Source organism: Ascaphus truei, chromosome 3 (assembly GCF_040206685.1).
Source record: "Ascaphus truei isolate aAscTru1 chromosome 3, aAscTru1.hap1, whole genome shotgun sequence".
Lineage (NCBI taxonomy): Eukaryota > Metazoa > Chordata > Amphibia > Anura > Ascaphidae > Ascaphus > Ascaphus truei.
The window spans coordinates 429758673-429780367 of NC_134485.1; the positions used below are offsets into that span (position 1 = coordinate 429758673).

The window sequence follows — 21695 nt, forward strand, 5'->3', positions numbered from 1 at the left end:
TCATTCAGACACTTACTCATTCATTCAGACACTCATTCATACATACATACCAAAAGGAGTGCCCTGAGGGCCAGTATGTGCAAGGTAGAAATAATAGTATATTCAGGTTTAACATTCCAAATTGAAAGGAATATCAGCACGAAGATTATAGAAAAAAATAAGAGATGACTTTATTAATACATATACATCACACCCAGACCCTAGTGTGTGTGTGTGTGTGTGTGTGTGTGTGTGTGTGTGTGTCTATATATATATCAGACCCTAGTGTGTATATATCACACCCAGGTGTGTGTGCGTGCGCGCATGTGTGCCCCCCTTTGATTCCAGAGGGCCCTGCAGTGGAAGGGGTTAACATGATTTGTTTATAAAGAAACACCTAATCATATTGCACATGCAGGAGATATCTATTTGTCTTCAGCCTGCCACAGATGGTGGAATCAGATTTTCAATTGTATTCTGGCTGTAATGAAATTTAAAAGAAAGTGCTATTTTTGTACAGTATGTCATGAAAGAAGTGAAAATATGAAATGAATTTTACAAAACGCATTGATTTCCTCCCCGTTTCCTTACTTAGCCAGAAATGTGCCTCCTTTTCTATGGCCCGGACACATTGAGTGCAGTTACAATGCTAATTTTAATCACCCAGCCACTGCCTACACATTTTGTGTATTTTATGTAGATTCAATGAAATATATATATAAAAACAGGAAATAATTCAGTTTTATGGAGATGCCAATAAACTATTAAAACACGGTCCCATGTCGTCTTTCAGCCACTTGGGAAGTTGTGTCTCTGAATGCAGAGTGCGTTTGTAGTGTACATCATTGGGATTGCTTTCATGCTTCTATGCATAGTCCAGCGGTGACATGGTGATGAGCAAAAACTATTTCATGCCGATTATCCCCGGGATGATTCATTTTGGGAATGACACGTATGGCAAACACACGCTTTTTTGCATTCTTGACTCGTGCTTACACAGCAACGTTGCAGCTGATGGACGAAAATGTCATTGTAAAATAAATATTGTTTTCAACCAAAAAAAAAATCATTTGGACTGCCTCTTTAAAATGTATCCCAAACAACCAATGTGCTGGTACATTTCCTCCCATCACTCTCTAAATGTATCCTTTAAATACCTGATTGGCCATACTGTACACTCTGTACAAGTAATGACGTGGTTTTCTGTAATTCTCTGAGCCTTTTCATACAAATTCCTGCCTCTTGCATTCATTCTTTTTTACCCTGAATCTGGCTCTCGCGTCCTCCAATGTATTCTCTTGCACAAGGCATTGCTCCTGGCAGGTAACCTTCACACATCCATAAACATACAACATTAGCACACTGCTACAGGACCAAATGTTGATGCATGTAAAGTTGATGCAGTGAGACTCCACAGGTCAAAGGTCCTTTCTGTTCACAGTGTTACAATGTTGTATGGGGATTCATTCTAACATAATCACATGAGGTCCTGCCAGCCTCGCTGGCCTTCCAGAACAGATGGTAATCCAAAGTGGTGGAAATAACATCAATTTAACCCGTCGCCGGTGTGTTCCTGACGGGAATAAAACACTGCCCTATGCTGCAGTCAGGTATAAAATAATCCTTCCTTTAGTGAAAAACAATTATATCTCAGGTGATTGAGATGCTGAACATACAATGGTAGAGTCAGGAGACCCAACATAAGGTTCTGTATCATATACTAAACTGTGCTGCTTTATGCTCTTTGTACAAGAAGCAGCTGATAAATCTGAGGACAGAGTAAAGATCACATATCGTGGCCTAAATACAGGTGGCTGCCGTTTAAAAAAGGTTAAGTATTTTATAAATCATCTTTGACACTTTTGCTTGACTTGAGGAAGAGAGGAGATCTCTCGAAGACTTGTCTTATAATATCAAATGTTAGTCCAAAAAAAAAAGGTATCGCCTAATACTGAGGAATTCTGCACTAATGCAACTGGATTAACGCGGCTATTTCTACTTCATTCAAATGCTTCGGAGAGTTTTCCTGATCTTTACCTGAAACCTTCTGTGATAAAAAAAAAAAATCTGACAAAACCAGTGATTTATACATAGCGGTATTAATTCTTTTTAACAAAAAAAAACTATTGGTCTGAGAGATATGGGGGCGAGCAACGACTTACAGAAAAGATTAATATTACAAGGACAACAAACATCGTTTCACAGAAAACAAGTCAAAGTTATTCTTATTTTCTTCCTATTTGTTTTCGCTTTTTTGTTTCAGTTCCCGCACTAGAGAAAAATAAGTCGCCGCACATTTACGGTGTTATTACAAGTCACGTTGCCTCTTTTACCTAAAACATGCAAGTGACTTCAGGTTGTATATAAGAATTCAATGTATTTATGTCTTTGTGTGATTTATATCTAAGGAGATTGACTTACATTGATAAGATGTTTGTGTGATTGTACCTTTCAATGGAGGAAGGAGGACGAACCCCAGATTGCACATGCAACTCGCTAAGCGATCTAGTGAGTTAAGACGCGAGTGTTAGAAAGAAGAGGCGGCTTATGTAAATATGGACGATTGGCAATATCCTGCCAAACGTTAAGGCTGCTATCCAAATTTAATGGTACACCGAAGTACGTTCCACTGAAGACCACAAGGCCATTTATACTTTTAATGAGTTATACTTAAAGCTGCAGTTCAGTCTTTTTTTTATTTTTAATTTAATTTATTTTTTTACTTCTATAGTTTCATGTGTGCAATCTCTAATTACCTAAAGAACTGTATAGCTGCAGGTCAATTCGTTCTCCGTGTATTAATAGGCGAAATTTGGTGACATAATTAGAGCTGGCATATGTTTTTATTTGCTTCTGTCAGTCAGTGGAAGCTCATGAATATTCATGAGCACTCCTGCACTGACATGTGCTAGAGGGAGGGCAGAGCTGACAAAGGGGTGTGCCAGGGCTTGTGACAGGGCTTGTGACAGGACATGAAGGGGCAGTGCCTTAGCAAATGGCTGTTAAAATAGAATACAAGAAAATTGGTCTTTCAAAGTTGTTTTTTTAAAAACAGAAAATGCTAAAAGTATTTTTTCTTACTACAGAACTGATTTATTAAAAAAAACACACATGCAGGATATTGACTGAACTGCAGCTTTAAATGCGGAGTATGTATTTATATGTATTACACCCCAATGTGATGAGGGCAAAAAAAAGAAACTACCCTCAATGTCTGGCGTTTGGTTCTTGAAACAGTTTGAATTAAACACTTAGGCTCCAAAGGTTCCCCTTTTTTAGCCATCCCCTATTTGTGCAAGATGAATCAGTGGTATATGTAAAAGAAAATAAACATATATAGTGCAGACTATAAAAACTGGTAATGTCATCCTGTAGTCTGTAAGAATAGAACTCACAAAATTGGTCGTGTGTTATAGCATGTCAGAGATCCATCTCTCTCTGACTGGAGCCCTTTCAACCGCAAGTGCCAGTACGCGGAAGCCAACAGTGAGGTGCAAGTGAGACGCTGGAAAGCTGCTTGCAGACGGGGTCCTTCAGACAAATCGGCGGTTCTCTCCCATACCTGTTTATTATTTGGAATCGTGATGATTTTTAATATATTTGGCTGAATAGTATACACTATTGTGGTTCCTCTTTTTTTGCATATTGTGGTTCTTTTTTTTTTGCATATACACCATACTTACCCATTGAGGGATATCCTGGCACTTGCGGTTGAAAGGGCTCCAGTCAGAGAGAGATGGATCTCTGACATGCTATAACATACAACCAATTTTGTGAGTTCTATTCTTACAGACTACAGGATGACATTACCAGTTTTTATAGTCTGCACTATATATGTTTATTTTCTTTTACATATACCACTGATTCATCTTGCGCTCCTCTTCACCTCCAAGCAAAGAAAACTCAGTTTCCTGGGATTTGGAACTATCCCATCAGAGGAAGTTGAGCAGCTATTTATACACCTATATTATCACTATTTATTCACTGTTTGGTGTAAGGTTTATTAGTGTATTTTTCACTTCATGTGTTATATTTATATAATTCTTAACACCACTTCTATATCACTTTTTGGAAGCGCCCAGTCCATCCACCACTTCCCTCCTCCCCCTTTTTTTATCCCCTATTTGTAACATACAGTTGCATAGTTAGCAATGTTCGAACAGCAAAAATGCGGAATTGCAGCCAAAAAAAGGCATTATTTTTAGGGTTCCAGTCATCACCTTTGTACGGCTAAAAATCACCCATTTCTTTATTGGAACAAGCATCAAAATGAGTCAATAACGCAGCTTGACTCAGGAGGCGAGTTATCAAGTCCAGATATTTATCAAACCCGAATAACGGCAGAAATATATCATTTTTTTTAAATCACCTCCAAGTTGGCGTTAGACTGGCAATAGCCATATTTTTCCTAGGTATATAATGGGCAATATATAAATAGGCAAGATACTGTATTCTAAACCTAATTTTGTTTCATGTAAGATGTTTGTGGTTTTAGTGGCCAAAAGTCTAATTAGCCACATTTGACTAATAGGGCTGTTGATCGTTACTCAACAGGGGGGAGAGGGGGCGGCAGTTAGGCCTCCAAGAGGTGTGATAGAAGGGATACAATCCCGTGAGGAAGTCGCATGTTGCGACGAAACGCGTAGGGCAAAGCTAAGGACTCTTCTATCTATTGTGGACTTCCATACTTTACCCCGAGTATATTATCAATGTTGAAGATTTTGATTAATAACAAACTCCTCCTGTGACAATTCTACCATCTGGGTATGCTACACTGTATGCTGCATGCTGCACAAGTCCGCGACTGCTCTCGCGAGACTTCGACCAGGAAGTGAACTAGTGTGGACGCACACTCCTCGCTCCTGGTTCTGTGGCAGAGGTCTGGCGGCATCCATACACGTGGACCTGGTGTATGCAACGGAGGAACGGGTGGTCTCCACCTTTAGTGAGATCCTTGCTTGTTATCATTTTTAAATTGTGAGTGGCCGTAATCTGAGCACTTGGCAACTATATGTATTTACAGTATTATGCTGTGGGAGCCGCGCTGTCCTCTGGTTTTGTAGTGTGAAGGAGAAAGGGGTAATTTCTGAAGACTGGCAGCGGCGGCCCTACAGCACTGGTTCCGGCTCCATCTGCTTTTGGGATCATTTGTGGGGCACTCTTATCCTTTTTGTATTTCCCGGTCTGTTTGTCATTGTTTGTTTGTGTTTTGTGTAGTCTGTTTTTGAGGCCACACAGACAGAACTGATATTAATTTTAATTATTTCCATTACCTGATAACCACATAGCAGAACATTAATTTTTCTTCTAATATATATATATATATATATATATATATATATATATATATATATATATATAAAGAAACAGGCGCACACCTAGTGCATTACCATAATAAAATTGTATTAAAGGAACATAAAATCTGTAAAATGCCTACTCACTTATAATGATGCATAGATATATATATATATATAATATATCTCATTAGGAAATAATAGGAATTATAAACAAAAATGATGTTATCATTGTCACATGGCTTTTTCCTCAGACAATTCCTACCTAGTGAAAACTGGTTTTAAAAATAAAACTAAATACATTTATGCAATATCGTATTTATCAGGAAAACAAAGAATGGAAAATGAGATTATACTGTAGTAAGATTTATTTCTGTGCCTCAAAGTAGCTGCTCAAAAAAAAAAAATATATATATATATATATATATATATATATATATATATATATATACACTCATATACTGTGTACCATGTGTCTGAACATTACATCCATGGGTCATGATAAGGAATCCGCACTGATGCATATGTTAAAAATGTTAATAATTACCAGCTGCCGGCAAAACACCCCTAACACCCATACAATGCGGACAGATTTCTCCTACAATGCTGCAGTAATGTTAGATGATGAATTGTGTCCGCTCATAAGTTCAAGCTGTCATTAGATAACTCGGAGAGAGGAGACAGGACGGAGTTTAATGCCAACCAGATGAATAGAATGTGACTTATCTCAAAGGGGGAAAGCGCCAGAGAAGGCAGCACGGGGTAACACCGCTCCCACGTATTATACAGAGTCCCACATCTTCCTTGCCTCCGGGTTCCATGGTGTCATGGAAAACATGTCCAGTGCCCCGAAGCGCGTCAGTCACCACATTCCAAATACCATCTCACTGCTTCATTAGCCTCATCCAAGTCAAAGTGATTTCTGCTGTAAATATCATGTGTGGGATTAAATCAGGTGGCTGTCACCAATAAAGCAGTGACCGTCTGGAGGGCACGGACCCTCTCATTTCCAAACGGCAGCTGCACCCGCGAGACTGATAATAATAGTACGGTACGGTACCTTCCATCACCATCCGAGCTTGGCCAGTGACAGATGTCAAGCAGGGCAGTAAGGGGTTACATTTCAACTTTCTCCCTTAAAACTCTACACCACGGGCGGCCAACTCCGGTCCTCAAGGGCCAACAGCAGGTCAAGTTTTAAGGATATCCCTGCTTCAGCACAGGCGGCTCAAACAGTGGCTCAGTCAGGGATATTCCTGCTTCAGCACAGGTGGTGCAGTCATTCTACTACCTGGCCTGTTGGTGGCCACCCCTTGCTCTACACGTTTGCTGTGCTAAGATTCTCATTACGACAAAACATAGTCTTTATATTGAGGTATGTTTGTTTTCGCTCCTAAGGACAGTGCTTTCCATAGTGACTATCCCACGCAGTGTTCAGTGTCTCGATACTAGAGGGGTACACAGTGCCGCTACTTTTTTATCGACCGTCAAATCTGTTCCATTTTTTATTTAAAGAAAATGGGTTTTATTATAGGCCGTCTTTCTGTTTGTTTTGTTTTCTAAATATAACTATGGTATAATTCTTTCTAAAATATTGGTCTATTTTTTTCTCAATGATAAATATATATTTAATGATGTCAGGCTTAGCGCCACTACTTTTTGTGTTATGACAACATATATAGGAAATTTACCTTCCGATGTTTCTGTTTCTTCAAGTCCTCTATGGCGACCAAATACTAATGGGATAACTTTTCCTCACAGGTGGTCGGACAGCACAGTGAGCACTATATGAGGGGGCGTTATTCACCTCAGGTCAGTTAACGTCTGTCAGGGCTCTTAAAAATGAAGCATAAAACATATTAATATGCCAAATATAAGGCTGCGGCCACGCTGCCGCTGAGCTCGCTCATGCTTGAGATCGGTGACGTCATCAACTCTCCAAGCATGAGCGATCAGCTGTCCTGCAATAATTTTAGAGCAGGAGCGGGGGCCTTTGTCCTTCATCTCTCTACTCCCCGTGTGTCCTTCATCTCTCTACTCCCCGTGTGTCCTTCATCTCTCTACTCCCCGTGTGTCCTTCATCTCTCTACTCCCCGTGTGTCCTTCATCGCTCTACTCCCCGTGTGTCCTTCATCTCTCTACTCCCCGTGTGTCCTTCATCTCTCTACTCCCCGTGTGTCCTTCATCTCTCTACTCCCCGTGTGTCCTTCATCTCTCTACTCCCCGTGTGTCCTTCATCTCTCTACTCCCCGTGTGTCCTTCATCTCTCTACTCCCCGTGTGTCCTTCATCTCTCTACTCCCCGTGTGTCCTTCATCTCTCTACTCCCCGTGTGTCCTTCATCTCTCTACTCCCCGTGTGTCCTTCATCTCTCTACTCCCCGTGTGTCCTTCATCTCTCTACTCCCCGTGTGTCCTTCATCTCTCTACTCCCCGTGTGTCCTTCATCTCTCTACTCCCCGTGTGTCCTTCATCTCTCTACTCCCCGTGTGTCCTTCATCTCTCTACTCCCCGTGTGTCCTTCATCTCTCTACTCCCCGTGTGTCCTTCATCTCTCTACTCCCCGTGTGTCCTTCATCTCTCTACTCCCCGTGTGTCCTTCATCTCTCTACTCCCCGTGTGTCCTTCATCTCTCTACTCCCCGTGTGTCCTTCATCTCTCTACTCCACGTGTGTCCTTCATCTCTCTACTCCCCGTGTGTCCATCTCTCTACTCCACGTGTGTCCTTCATCTCTCTACTCCCCGTGTGTCCTTCATCTCTCTACTCCACGTGTGTCCTTCATCTCTCTACTCCCCGTGTGTCCATCTCTCTACTCCACGTGTGTCCTTCATCTCTCTACTCCACGTGTGTCCTTCATCTCTCTACTCCCCGTGTGTCCATCTCTCTACTCCCCGTGTGTCCTTCATCTCTCTACTCCCCGTATGTCCTTCATCTCTCTACTCCCCGTGTGTCCTTCATCTCTCTACTCCCCGTGTGTCCTTCACCTCTCTACTCCCCGTGTGTCCTTCATCTCTCTACTCCCCGTGTGTCCTTCATCTCTCTACTCCCCGTGTGTCCTTCATCTCTCTACTCCCCGTGTGTCCTTCATCTCTCTACTCCCCGTGTGTCCTTCATCTCTCTACTCCACGTGTGTCCTTCATCTCTCTACTCCCCGTGTGTCCATCTCTCTACTCCCCGTGTGTCCATCTCTCTACTCCCCGTGTGTCCTTCATCTCTCTACTCCCCGTGTGTCCTTCATCTCTCTACTCCCCGTGTGTCCTTCATCTCTCTACTCCCCGTGTGTCCTTCATCTCTCTACTCCCCGTGTGTCCTTCATCTCTCTACTCCCCGTGTGTCCTTCATCTCTCTACTCCCCGTGTGTCCTTCATCTCTCTACTCCCCGTGTGTCCTTCATCTCTCTACTCCCCGTGTGTCCTTCATCTCTCTACTCCCCGTGTGTCCTTCATCTCTCTACTCCCCGTGTGTCCTTCATCTCTCTACTCCCCGTGTGTCCTTCATCTCTCTACTCCACGTGTGTCCTTCATCTCTCTACTCCCCGTGTGTCCTTCATCTCTCTACTCCCCGTGTGTCCTTCATCTCTCTACTCCCCGTGTGTCCTTCATCTCTCTACTCCCCGTGTGTCCTTCATCTCTCTACTCCCCGTGTGTCCTTCATCTCTCTACTCCCCGTGTGTCCTTCATCTCTCTACTCCCCGTGTGTCCTTCATCTCTCTACTCCCCGTGTGTCCTTCATCTCTCTACTCCACGTGTGTCCTTCATCTCTCTACTCCCCGTGTGTCCTTCATCTCTCTACTCCCCGTGTGTCCTTCATCTCTCTACTCCCCGTGTGTCCTTCATCTCTCTACTCCCCGTGTGTCCTTCATCTCTCTACTCCCCGTGTGTCCTTCATCTCTCTACTCCCCGTGTGTCCTTCATCTCTCTACTCCCCGTGTGTCCTTCATCTCTCTACTCCCCGTGTGTCCTTCATCTCTCTACTCCCCGTGTGTCCTTCATCTCTCTACTCCCCGTGTGTTCATCATCTCTCTACTCCCCGTGTGTCCTTCATCTCTCTACTCCCCGTGTGTCCTTCATCTCTCTACTCCCCGTGTGTCCATCTCTCTACTCCCCGTGTGTCCTTCATCGCTCTACTCCCCGTGTGTCCTTCATCTCTCTACTCCCCGTGTGTCCATCTCTCTACTCCCCGTGTGTCCTTCATCTCTCTACTCCACGTGTGTCCATCTCTCTACTCCCCGTGTGTCCTTCATCTCTCTTCTCCCCGTGTGTCCTTCATCTCTCTACTCCCCGTGTGTCCTTCATCTCTCTACTCCACGTGTGTCCTTCATCTCTCTACTCCCCGTGTGTCCATCTCTCTACTCCCCGTGTGTCCATCTCTCTACTCCACGTGTGTCCTTCATCTCTCTACTCCCCGTGTGTCCTTCATCTCTCTACTCCCCGTGTGTCCTTCATCTCTCTACTCCCCGTGTGTCCATCTCTCTACTCCCCGTGTGTCCTTCATCGCTCTACTCCCCGTGTGTCCTTCATCTCTCTACTCCACGTGTGTCCTTCATCTCTCTACTCCCCGTGTGTCCTTCATCTCTCTACTCCCCGTGTGTCCATCTCTCTACTCCACGTGTGTCCTTCATCTCTCTACTCCCCGTGTGTCCTTCATCTCTCTACTCCCCGTGTGTCCATCTCTCTACTCCCCGTGTGTCCTTCATCTCTCTACTCCCCGTGTGTCCATCTCTCTACTCCCCGTGTGTCCTTCATCTCTCTACTCCCCGTGTGTCCATCTCTCTACTCCCCGTGTGTCCTTCATCTCTCTACTCCACGTGTGTCCATCTCTCTACTCCCCGTGTGTCCTTCATCTCTCTACTCCCCGTGTGTCCTTCATCTCTCTACTCCCCGTGTGTCCTTCATCTCTCTACTCCACGTGTGTCCTTCATCTCTCTACTCCCCGTGTGTCCTTCATCTCTCTACTCCCCGTGTGTCCATCTCTCTACTCCACGTGTGTCCTTCATCTCTCTACTCCCCGTGTGTCCTTCATCTCTCTACTCCCCGTGTGTCCTTCATCTCTCTACTCCCCGTGTGTCCTTCATCTCTCTACTCCCCGTGTGTCCTTCATCGCTCTACTCCCCGTGTGTCCTTCATCTCTCTACTCCCCGTGTGTCCTTCATCTCTCTACTCCCCGTGTGTCCTTCATCTCTCTACTCCCCGTGTGTCCTTCATCTCTCTACTCCCCGTGTGTCCTTCATCTCTCTACTCCCCGTGTGTCCTTCATCTCTCTACTCCCCGTGTGTTCATCTCTCTACTCCCCGTGTGTCCTTCATCTCTCTACTCCCCGTGTGTCCTTCATCTCTCTACTCCCCGTGTGTCCATCTCTCTACTCCCCGTGTGTCCTTCATCGCTCTACTCCCCGTGTGTCCTTCATCTCTCTACTCCCCGTGTGTCCATCTCTCTACTCCCCGTGTGTCCTTCATCTCTCTACTCCACGTGTGTCCATCTCTCTACTCCCCGTGTGTCCTTCATCTCTCTACTCCCCGTGTGTCCATCTCTCTACTCCCCGTGTGTCCATCTCTCTACTCCCCGTGTGTCCTTCATCGCTCTACTCCCCGTGTGTCCTTCATCTCTCTACTCCCCGTGTGTCCTTCATCTCTCTACTCCCCGTGTGTCCTTCATCTCTCTACTCCCCGTGTGTCCTTCATCTCTCTACTCCCCGTGTGTCCTTCATCTCTCTACTCCCCGTGTGTCCTTCATCTCTCTACTCCCCGTGTGTCCTTCATCTCTCTACTCCCCGTGTGTCCTTCATCTCTCTACTCCCCGTGTGTCCTTCATCTCTCTACTCCCCGTGTGTCCTTCATCTCTCTACTCCCCGTGTGTCCTTCATCTCTCTACTCCACGTGCGTCCTTCATCTCTCTACTCCCCGTGTGTCCTTCATCTCTCTACTCCCCGTGTGTCCTTCATCTCTCTACTCCCCGTGTGTCCTTCATCTCTCTACTCCCCGTGTGTCCTTCATCTCTCTACTCCCCGTGTGTCCTTCATCTCTCTACTCCCCGTGTGTCCATCTCTCTACTCCACGTGTGTCCTTCATCTCTCTACTCCCCGTGTGTCCTTCATCTCTCTACTCCCCGTGTGTCCATCATCTCTCTACTCCCCGTGTGTCCTTCATCTCTCTACTCCCCGTGTGTCCTTCATCTCTCTACTCCCCGTGTGTCCATCTCTCTACTCCCCGTGTGTCCTTCATCTCTCTACTCCCCGTGTGTCCTTCATCTCTCTACTCCACGTGTGTCCTTCATCTCTCTACTCCCCGTGTGTCCTTCATCTCTCTACTCCCCGTGTGTCCTTCATCTCTCTACTCCCCGTGTGTCCTTCATCTCTCTACTCCCCGTGTGTCCTTCATCTCTCTACTCCCCGTGCGTCCTTCATCTCTCTACTCCCCGTGCGTCCTTCATCTCTCTACTCCCCGTGTGTCCTTCATCTCTCTACTCCCCGTGTGTCCTTCATCTCTCTACTCCCCGTGTGTCCTTCATCTCTCTACTCCCCGTGTGTCCTTCATCTCTCTACTCCCCGTGTGTCCTTCATCTCTCTACTCCCCGTGTGTCCTTCATCTCTCTACTCCCCGTGTGTCCTTCATCTCTCTACTCCCCGTGTGTCCTTCATCTCTCTACTCCCCGTGTGTCCTTCATCTCTCTACTCCCCGTGTGTCCTTCATCTCTCTACTCCCCGTGTGTCCTTCATCTCTCTACTCCCCGTGTGTCCTTCATCTCTCTACTCCCCGTGTGTCCTTCATCTCTCTACTCCCCGTGTGTCCTTCATCTCTCTACTCCCCGTGTGTCCTTCATCGCTCTACTCCCCGTGTGTCCTTCATCGCTCTACTCCCCGTGTGTCCTTCATCTCTCTACTACCCGTGTGTCCTTCATCTCTCTACTACCCGTGTGTCCTTCATCTCTCTACTCCCCGTGTGTCCTTCATCTCTCTACTCCCCGTGTGTCCTTCACCTCTCTACTCCCCGTGTGCCCTTCATCTCTCTACTCCCCGTGTGTCCTTCATCTCTCTACTCCCCGTGTGTCCTTCACCTCTCTACTCCCCGTGTGTCCTTCACCTCTCTACTCCCCGTGTGTCCTTCACCTCTCTACTCCCCGTGTGTCCTTCATCTCTCTACTCCCCGTGTGTCCTTCATCTCTCTACTCCCCGTGTGTCCTTCATCTCTCTACTCCCCGTGTGTCCTTCATCTCTCTACTCCCCGTGTGTCCTTCACCTCTCTACTCCCCGTGTGTCCTTCATCTCTCTACTCCCCGTGTGTCCTTCATCTCTCTACTCCCCGTGTGTCCTTCATCTCTCTACTCCCCGTGTGTCCTTCATCTCTCTACTCCCCGTGTGTCCTTCATCTCTCTACTCCCCGTGTGTCCTTCATCTCTCTACTCCCCGTGTGTCCTTCATCTCTCTACTCCCCGTGTGTCCTTCATCTCTCTACTCCCCGTGTGTCCTTCATCTCTCTACTCCCCGTGTGTCCTTCATCTCAACTCCCCGTGTGTCCTTCATCTCAACTCCCCGTGTGTCCTTCATCTCTCTACTCCCCGTGTGTCCTTCACCTCTCTACTCCCCGTGTGTCCTTCACCTCTCTACTCCCCGTGTGTCCTTCATCTCTCTACTCCCCGCGTGTCCTTCACCTCTCTACTCCCCGCGTGTCCTTCATCTCTCTACTCCCCGCGTGTCCTTCATCTCTCTACTCCCCGCGTGTCCTTCATCTCTCTACTCCCCGCGTGTCCTTCATCTCTCTACTCCCCGTGTCTCCTTCATCTCTCTACTCCCCGTGTGTCCTTCATCTCTCTACTCCCCGTGTGTCCTTCATCTCTCTACTCCCCGTGTGTCCTTCATCTCTCTACTCCCCGTGTGTCCTTCATCTCTCTACTCCCCGTGTGTCCTTCATCTCTCTACTCCCCGTGTGTCCTTCATCTCTCTACTCCCCGTGTGTCCTTCATCTCTCTACTCCCCGTGTGTCCTTCATCTCTCTACTCCCCGTGTGTCCTTCATCTCTCTACTCCCCGTGTGTCCTTCATCTCTGCTTCAACATACGTGTGGTTTTACCAATATAATACAGGTCACATGGACACCGGATGATGTATACAACGAATTTACTCTCACAGTTCATGTAATCCTTTATTTTAATGGCTTTTCCACTGTGTGGATGGACAAAGCTTTTCCCCAATATCATGTGTTGACAGTTTATACAGCCATGACATTTGTGTACACCAGGAGTTTTGGAGAGCCAATTCGTAGGGCTGGCATACTTGGATACCGGATCACACTATGCCATTTTTTATGTATGAAGCTTCCTTGAGTTGCTATAGTAAATATTTAGGGAGCCACAGCACTTCCTCTTTTGAAATAGGTGGCCATATTGTGTGCCCTGGGAAGCAGGATCTTCACTGATCAATCACCGGAGAACCGATTGATCAGGCCAGCTTAGATAATTGGTGTACATGTAAGGAACTGCTGCATTTATTGACGCAAACAAAAACGGGCAAGATTAAATGCTGCTTTAATTTGTAATACATTAAAAAGGATAATTAAACATATTGTAAGTTATTCTAACATCTGTACCATATACATTTATATTAACCTATTCCACATGGGAGTTTTAGCGTGAAAAACGGCAATTAGATGCTTAAGCAACTTTATATGAAATGCCCAGTCACAAGGAGTCCAAGAGCCTCAGCGAGGCTCTTCATGGACCTCCAGTTAAAGAGCCCGGCTCTACACATTATCCACATTCCCAAAAAAGAGGTGACGGGTTTAGAAGTATTGGCCGTTCATTTGATTTTTTTACCCTCACCAGGGGCTGACAATTGGACACCATAACACACCGATATATTCCCATGGAGTTAGGTTCTCTTTTCACCTGGGAGATAAATAGCATGGTCATCTATAGAACAGTGGTAAGGGGAAGACTTATTCCAACATTATAATTATTCAGAGATATACAAGCACTTGCAAAACCACACACATCTCTCCTTCAGATGTCTGGAATGTACTTAAAGAACCTAATAAGGTCTCCAAATAAAGAACTCTAATGTTGTCCATCACAGACATCACAGGCTGCAAGAAACCCACATTTCTCCAGAATCAAATATGGCTAGGGGATGCCAGGTGGCTTCTCCAAAAATAATGGGCACAATAGTGAAAGGTGCGACGCGCTCGAGACACATACACACTCCGCTCCATGCTGTTTCCTCCTCTCCTTTGCCCTGCCCACAAGCTCCTGACACCACCTCCTGATTGGCTGCTGCTGTGTAATGGCACAGAACACATTTCCTTAACCTCCTAATCTCTCGTTAAACAAGCGCTCATCGTCTTAATCTCGGCACAAAATACCTGCAGATTATATGAACAATGGAAAGGTACATTTATTAATCTCATTCAAAATAAAGTTGTTGACCACACACTCTTGTTCCACTAACACATGGCGCCTGAATTAGAGAAAGCTTTAATGATGCCACCCGAAAAACAAGCGTCGGGAGTGATGTTTTTAGAGTGTCCTTTCTTCTAGTGTCCGTGTGCTAGGGATGTCTTCCGGTATCGTTAGATGTCTCGGGGAATAGCCCCATTTAGTAATTAATTAGGTGTCATTAATTAGTTCAGAATAATTAAAAGTTGAAATTGACCATGTGTTTGGCATCTGTGGTGCTGATAATGACAGATCTGTGTGTAGGTGAAGCTCTGCCACCATCTGATTATTAATAACAAAGTACATTTTGTAAACAAACAAAAAAAGCCCTGTCCTCAGATTTTCTCTAATCCGGGCAATTCATTTCCAATTGGCTTCAGTCACTAGATTTAATTTGCTGTAACACTGCCTACCAAATGATTGGTAATTTCCCCTCACACTGCCTACCAAATGATTGGTAATTTCCCCTCGCAGCGCCAAGTCAGAGATGAATTATTCTCCGTACAGTATATTCGGCATAAAACCGACCCCCGCTTTGTTTTTGAGGCGCGGAGACTCACGCCAGAGCCTTTTCAAATATTACAGCAATTAAAATACACACTGTAAATAAAATAAAATGTTTGGAATAATCGCTTAATATTGAAAGAGAAAAATAGGGAGTCCTATAATTAAGTGTAGAAGTGCTGCTCACTTACATTGCTAACAGTGCAGAGGGAGTAATAGTATTCGGAGATATATTAATTCTTTTGCTGCCAGTTGGGTCTGCATTGCTGGGTGATATAGTAGTTATATAGTAGATGAGGTTGAGAAAAGACATATGTCCATCAAATTCAACCTATGATATATTTAGAAGATAGATACTTTATCCTATATCCGTACTTACTGTATATTGATCCAGAGGAAGCAAACACAAAACCCCAGTGACGCATCATCTAATGATCTCTCATAAGGGAGAAAGTAAAATCCTTGCTGACTCCAAGAATTGGCAATCGGATTACTCCCTGGATCAACATCCTTCCCATGTTTACTTATTTGGTATATCCCTGTATACCTTTCTTTCTAAAAATATGCACAACCTTTTTTTGAACAAATCTATTGTATCTGCCATCAGTCTCCATGGGTAATGAATCCCACACTGTAACTGCCCTTACTGTAAAGAACCCTTTCCTTTGTTGCTGGTGAAATCTCCTTTCCTCCAACCTCAAGGGATGGCCCGAGTCCTTTGTACTGCCCGTGGGATGAATAGTTCTTTTGAAAGCTCCTTGTACTGTACCCGAATATATTTGTATATAGTTATCATATCCCCTCTTAGACGCCTCTTTTCTAATGTAAATACATCTAATTTAGCTAGCCTCTCCTCATAAGTTAGATTGTCCATCCCCTTTATTAATTTGGTGGCTCTTCTCTGCACTCTCTCTAGTTCCATAATGTCTTTTCCAAGGAGTGGTGCCCAAAACTGTACTCCATATTCAAGGTGTGATCTTACTAATGCTTTATATGATCGCAAAGGAGTTACCTGCGGTGACCCAAATCTCTGTAGTTTAATTAACCTCTTGTGAGACCATCGCCTTTCACACTCCAGGCTTGAGATCGGTCCCGAGAGCCTCCCATGGATATCTGCCAGGCTGTCAGGCTGACTGGGTAGTTAATCTTTGGGTCCATTCGTCTTTATGATCCATGTGCTCCAAAGGGGTATAAATGAAAACAAATCTAACAGGAGCTAACTGGCAAAGTATTATCTATAGAGGGGGAACCGTGAAGTTCCCCGCTAACTTGAGATTGTTAATAAGGCCTGAAGCCTGCCTTAGAGTGTCCACACTGCATCCTCTGCTGCTTATTCTCCCTTGCCCTACCCCACCGGGCAGCACTGATCTGTTCTCCAAGCAGACTTCAAAGGGTCTTATCCGTGAAGTTAACTTACCTGAGCCTAATGTCACGAGAAATGCTTAGGACATTATTCTATATCTGACAATTCCCATACATTTAAATGGGGATTGTTATGGCTGATATAGAACCATCCCCTTAATCTCCATGAATTCATTAATTGAGGTTGTGGGCTTATTTTTTAGGGATAAAATACATAGTGAGCAGGGTACCACTAGAGGCAAAAACAGGAACCTACAGTATGATGAGGTCATCTTTTCAAAATACACATGCCAGGGAGGCTGCGGCGCTGCAGATAAAGCAGAGGAGGGTGTCCTTATCAGGGTGTATACTCGTTACTTTGTGGTGGATGCATTACCCGTTTTCACACTTCCAATTACAGATCCTCTCCTGTCTCAGCCCCACGATTCATTCCTTGTGTCGTGTATTTAATTACAAAATATAACGGCTTGTCAAATAAATGCACGGGGGGCTCTGAAAAGCTATTTCATTATACTTCCCCTGTCCCGTCGCTCATGGGTAATGTGACTCATTTGCATAACGCAATCACAATGTTCCAAAACGTAATCCGTAATTTCATTTATTTTGTCAGTTATAGTGCATTATTGTTTTTACAATATATCTCTAGCAGCTGATTAGGTTTGATTGGAAATGGGCATAAAATGGTTTTTTAAATGAAACTGTATACTCCAGTCCTCAAGACCCACCAACAGGTCTGGTTTTGAGGATATATCCCTGATTCAGCACAGATGGCTCAATCAGTCTCTGCTCCAGCAGAGGTGGACTGAGCCACTGATTGAGCCACCTGTGCTGAAGCAGGGATATCCTGAAAACCTGACCTGTCGGTGGCCCTTGGGGACGGGAGTTGAGCGCTCCTACTTTACACAGAAACATTGACTAAGACATGTAGCTTACTTCCCGGTAGAGCAATTACATCAAAGGGTTAATATCAGCCATCTCTTCTGTTAAGTTGCCCTTGTTTAGGGTTTTTTCTCCTGGTACAGGATGGTTGGGGTCTTACATTGGGAGCTTCCTCTGGTTCTGTTAGACTTGTAATATTAAAAGGTTATTTATTCCGGCCCCAAATGAATCCACCCACATCTTCTTCTAAAAGTCTTGTTTGGAGAAGCTTGGGAAAGAGCGAGGTCGGGCGAGAGTTAGGAGGAAGCGAGAAGTCAGGCGAGAGTCAGAGGAGGAAGCGAGAGGTCGGGGGAGAGTCAGAGGAGGAAGCGAGAGGTCGAGGGAGAGTCAGAGGAGGAAGAGCGAGGTCGGGCGAGAGTCAGAGGAGGAAGAGCGAGGTCGGGCGAGAGTCAGAGGAGGAAGAGCAAGGTCGGGCGAGAGTCAGAGGAGGAAGAGCAAGGTCGGGCGAGAGTCAGAGGAGGAAGAGCAAGGTCGGGCGAGAGTCAGAGGAGGAAGAGCAAGGTCGGGCGAGAGTCAGAGGAGGAAGAGCAAGGTCGGGCGAGAGTCAGAGGAGGAAGAGCAAGGTCGGGCGAGAGTCAGAGGAGGAAGAGCAAGGTCGGGCGAGAGTCAGAGGAGGAAGAGCAAGGTCGGGCGAGAGTCAGAGGAGGAAGAGCGAGCGAGCGAGGTCGACAGTCAGGGTGAGAGTCAGAGGAGGGAGGAGCGGAGTTGGATGTTCAGCCAAGCAGGACAAGTTCTTAGTCCAAACTTAACCCAGATGTTCCAGTGTTGCTTTGAATGGGGTGCTGGCCCATGTGGCTGTGAAAGGACTAAAGAAGTGTCTGAATCTCACCAGCTGGTTAATACGTGGGGGTAACGTGGGCACTGTACAGAAACGCTGCTTAGTGATTAGGGGATGTTGCCCCAGACATGGCAAAAAGGAAGGTCAATGTGGTGACTATTCTGTGACCCTCATGGGGAAGCCAAATGATGCATATACAGGAGGAATAGCATTGGGGTTTAGATACTGGGCAATCCCAATGTGAATTCTCTGTAGTGTAGTGTGCGTGCTGCCCGTGCGTACTGTGATACAGTAAATGACATCTGGAGTCTCAAAACCTTATGCGAATACACAGAACCTTCTGGAACATACAAGCTGCGATGCTTGAGCCTGCATGCTGGTGATTATAGGGTTACACGTGCTAGAAAACCTAGCAAAACAGCTAAAAAATGCATCCTTAAACAGGGTTGGCCAACTCCTGTTCTCAATGGCCACCAACAGGTTAGGTTTTAAGGATATCCCTGCTTCAGCACACATGGTTCAATCAGTGTCTCAGTCAGAATGACGACCATCTGTGCTGAAGCAGGAATATCCCTAATACCTGACCTGTTGGTGGCTCTTGAGGACTGAAGTTGAACACACCGGCCCTAAGAGATCAGGGTCTCTCCAGGTGGAGTTTGGGCACGCATGACATTATCAGATGAGCCAAGCCCAAGGCAGGTACCGAGAGGTCCAGAACTACAAATGACCAGAAAGTTCTGGTGAAGAAAAGGTGGCTGTTAGGGTGGGAATGAGTAGGACTGACCGTTGGAAGTGGAAAGCATCCGATAAGTACCACGCCCCCGAGTGTGATTCTTTGTCTAGAGCAGAGGAGAAGGCCCTACGGTGGCCGGCGTTTCACACGGAGAGGAAGCCGACTACTGCCCCACATTGCTACGGTTGTAAAGAAACAAAGCCCAGTGTGAAGAGACATCTCGGGGTCAGGTTCCTTTTGTATCCGGGCAGGATAACATCACAGCACAGGAATTCAGCAATGGTTTCTCCGTCTCCATGTACAATAAGCATATAAAGACCTGTTTGTGCTGTGTCCCCGTCACTGTATTTCATTACAGCTTTAGGAAGAGGTGCAAATCCAATACCCGCTATTCAAACCAATAGCACCGCCGCTGGAAGAGGAGCCAACGCTATGGCACTGCAGGTGTTAGGTTACCTGGCCAAAATATTACATGGATCCCTAAAATGGGCATCACAGCTCGTTAGGTGAAGTGTACCCCAAATAAAGGGGCAGAGACACCCCAAATAGAGGGGCAGAGGTAAGGAAATGAGTTCAAATTCTTCTGGTTTATTGACCCTCTTCAGTTTGTGAATGAAGGGGAAATGGATCAATAAGAGGAGGAAATTGAAACGAACTAAATAAATATTGTGTGTCCTAATTGTCTCAAACCACATTTATCTAGATTGGAGGAAATTCCTAATGGGTGACTAATGTGCAAATAGAGTATGTGAATACTGCAGTTAAATAGTGTGTATAGATACTAAAATATTTAGAGAATGTGTCAAAATATGTATAAAAAAATAATGTAACAAATATAAAAGGTACTTCAGTTAATATACCATATTCAATTGGAACCTAAAACATACACATTGCCTGTCCTCAGAGGACAATACGTGGATTGGGTATCACACCGACTTCTCCTTTCTGTGTCAGTCATACATATAATGCATCAATGTTGTCATTCTCTATTCTGCGGGGGACAGGCGTGTTCCCCGCTAACGTGTGGCAGTTCTCATGAACACGCTAAACCAATCATTCCAGTAGTTAAAACAGCTATTTTGCTTTATAGGGATATCAAATGACACGTTGATTTCAAACACATACATTTTGTATTTCACTTTCCCACCAATCTATTAAAAGACTGGGGGCTTCTGGTACATTCCGAGTTTATACAGCGGGCCCTCGTCACCTTCCCTTACATCAAATGTTGGCGCTTCCAACACTATTCATTGACACAAGAAGTTCTTCGTTACAGGAATCCCACTGGTCATTATAAGTAGCCGTTGCCCCAGTCAGTGATTAAGGGCGTTACTGCGCGGTATCGGCCAACGCCGCTTAATGAGCGCCCTCGTGACCTGCATTTCCTCCTCCCTTTACACTTCTGTACAGCTTTGCACACATTTACATTAAAGCATTAAAACGCAAACGTGTGAATGCTAACGCGCGCTCTCCCTGCAGGAAACGTCCCCCACCGCCTCCCGGGAACAACGCGGGGAAAACAAAAAGCGGGACCGCAAAATGAAACAGCAATACTTAGGCGCACAAATTAAAGTGAAAACGCTGCCAGTGACTGCCACTGGCAATGTGAAAACTAGGAATGCTTCTCGTTACGCCGTTATTCCCCCCTCTCCTCCTCACTTCGCCGTTATTCCCCCCTCTCCTCCTCACTTCGCCGTTATTCCCCCCTCTCCTCCTCACTTCGCTTAGATATAAACCTCTTGTCCGCAGCATGCGTCTGTTCTCCGTTTCAATGTCAACTGTTCATGCAAATTATTTTTCTACGTTTTTTTGTTCTCTTACATTAAGTTGTCATAAGTGCGATTAACATCCTAGTTTTGTACAGGACATTTATATCATTTTTCTTTGTTTGCCCCCAAAAAACACTTAAAAAAAAGAAAGATGGACACGCCCTCTGGAGAATTCCATTTGCTGCTGGAAGGGCGGATGCGTTCATAAAGTGTTGGCGGCCGAGGGCATTACGAAGTTCCAGAGTCTGTCCCTTCAGTAGTGAAAACGTTCTCCTGTGTAGACCTCCTGATGAAGGGCTGCACACCGCGTGGCAGGAGAAGGCTGGAGTTCAGTCATCTGGTGAAGCGTAAATTCTCCGATTGGCAGGAAACTCCACGTCTCCCACAGTCTAAAACTGGTACCATTTCTTGTCCTTGTATTTCAGCATCAGCTGTGGCAGGAGAGACAAGGAGACGTTGGACAATGCACAAGACATGGGGAAGGGCTCGTGTTTGGGACCTTATCAACACATGAATAAAGCTGAAGTCTTGCAAGACACTGGTCCCATGTACTCCAACCATCTCCATCTTCGAAATGAAAAGGGACAACTAAACCTATTACTCCAGTTAATTGCTTCGTTTTTGGGGGGGGGGGGTTTACATTAAAAAATGTGATAAATTTGAAAAGAAACTCAGATTCTAAACATGTAAAATATAAATAATTACGGTGTGTGTGTAACTAAAAATCTAAGAAAAAAAAGAACTCGGAGGAAATACATAACGTCAGAGAACGCGAAGTTGAGTTGAAATTGATCAGTTTTGCGCCATTAATAAATATCCACGTCACCAGCCGGACACTGACCGGTGCCACGTGACGGGGAGTTGGGGTGCTGAACGAAAAATTAAATAGTTCTCCGCAAATCTGATTTTCAACA

General features: G+C 45.3%; 1 protein-coding gene and 1 long non-coding RNA gene across 5 annotated transcripts in view; one reads left to right on the top strand and one right to left on the bottom strand.

Moving 5' to 3' along the window:
* Nucleotides 1-4814: 4814 nt before the first annotated feature.
* On the top strand, nt 4815-21409 carry LOC142490513 (uncharacterized). Its single transcript, XR_012800090.1, has 3 exons — nt 4815-4956; nt 7035-7085; nt 21207-21409. It is a non-coding gene; the product is annotated as an uncharacterized LOC142490513 (long non-coding RNA).
* The window catches only part of STXBP5L (syntaxin binding protein 5L), a 575500-nt gene continuing 573873 nt past the window's right edge, over nt 20069-21695 (bottom strand). For all 4 annotated transcript variants that reach the window (XM_075592898.1, XM_075592896.1, XM_075592897.1 and 1 more), the window contains one exon: nt 20069-21212. In XM_075592898.1, coding sequence (XP_075449013.1) covers nt 21171-21212 — 42 coding nt within the window. In that variant the 3' untranslated portion in view covers nt 20069-21170. The remainder of the gene's footprint in view (nt 21213-21695) is intronic.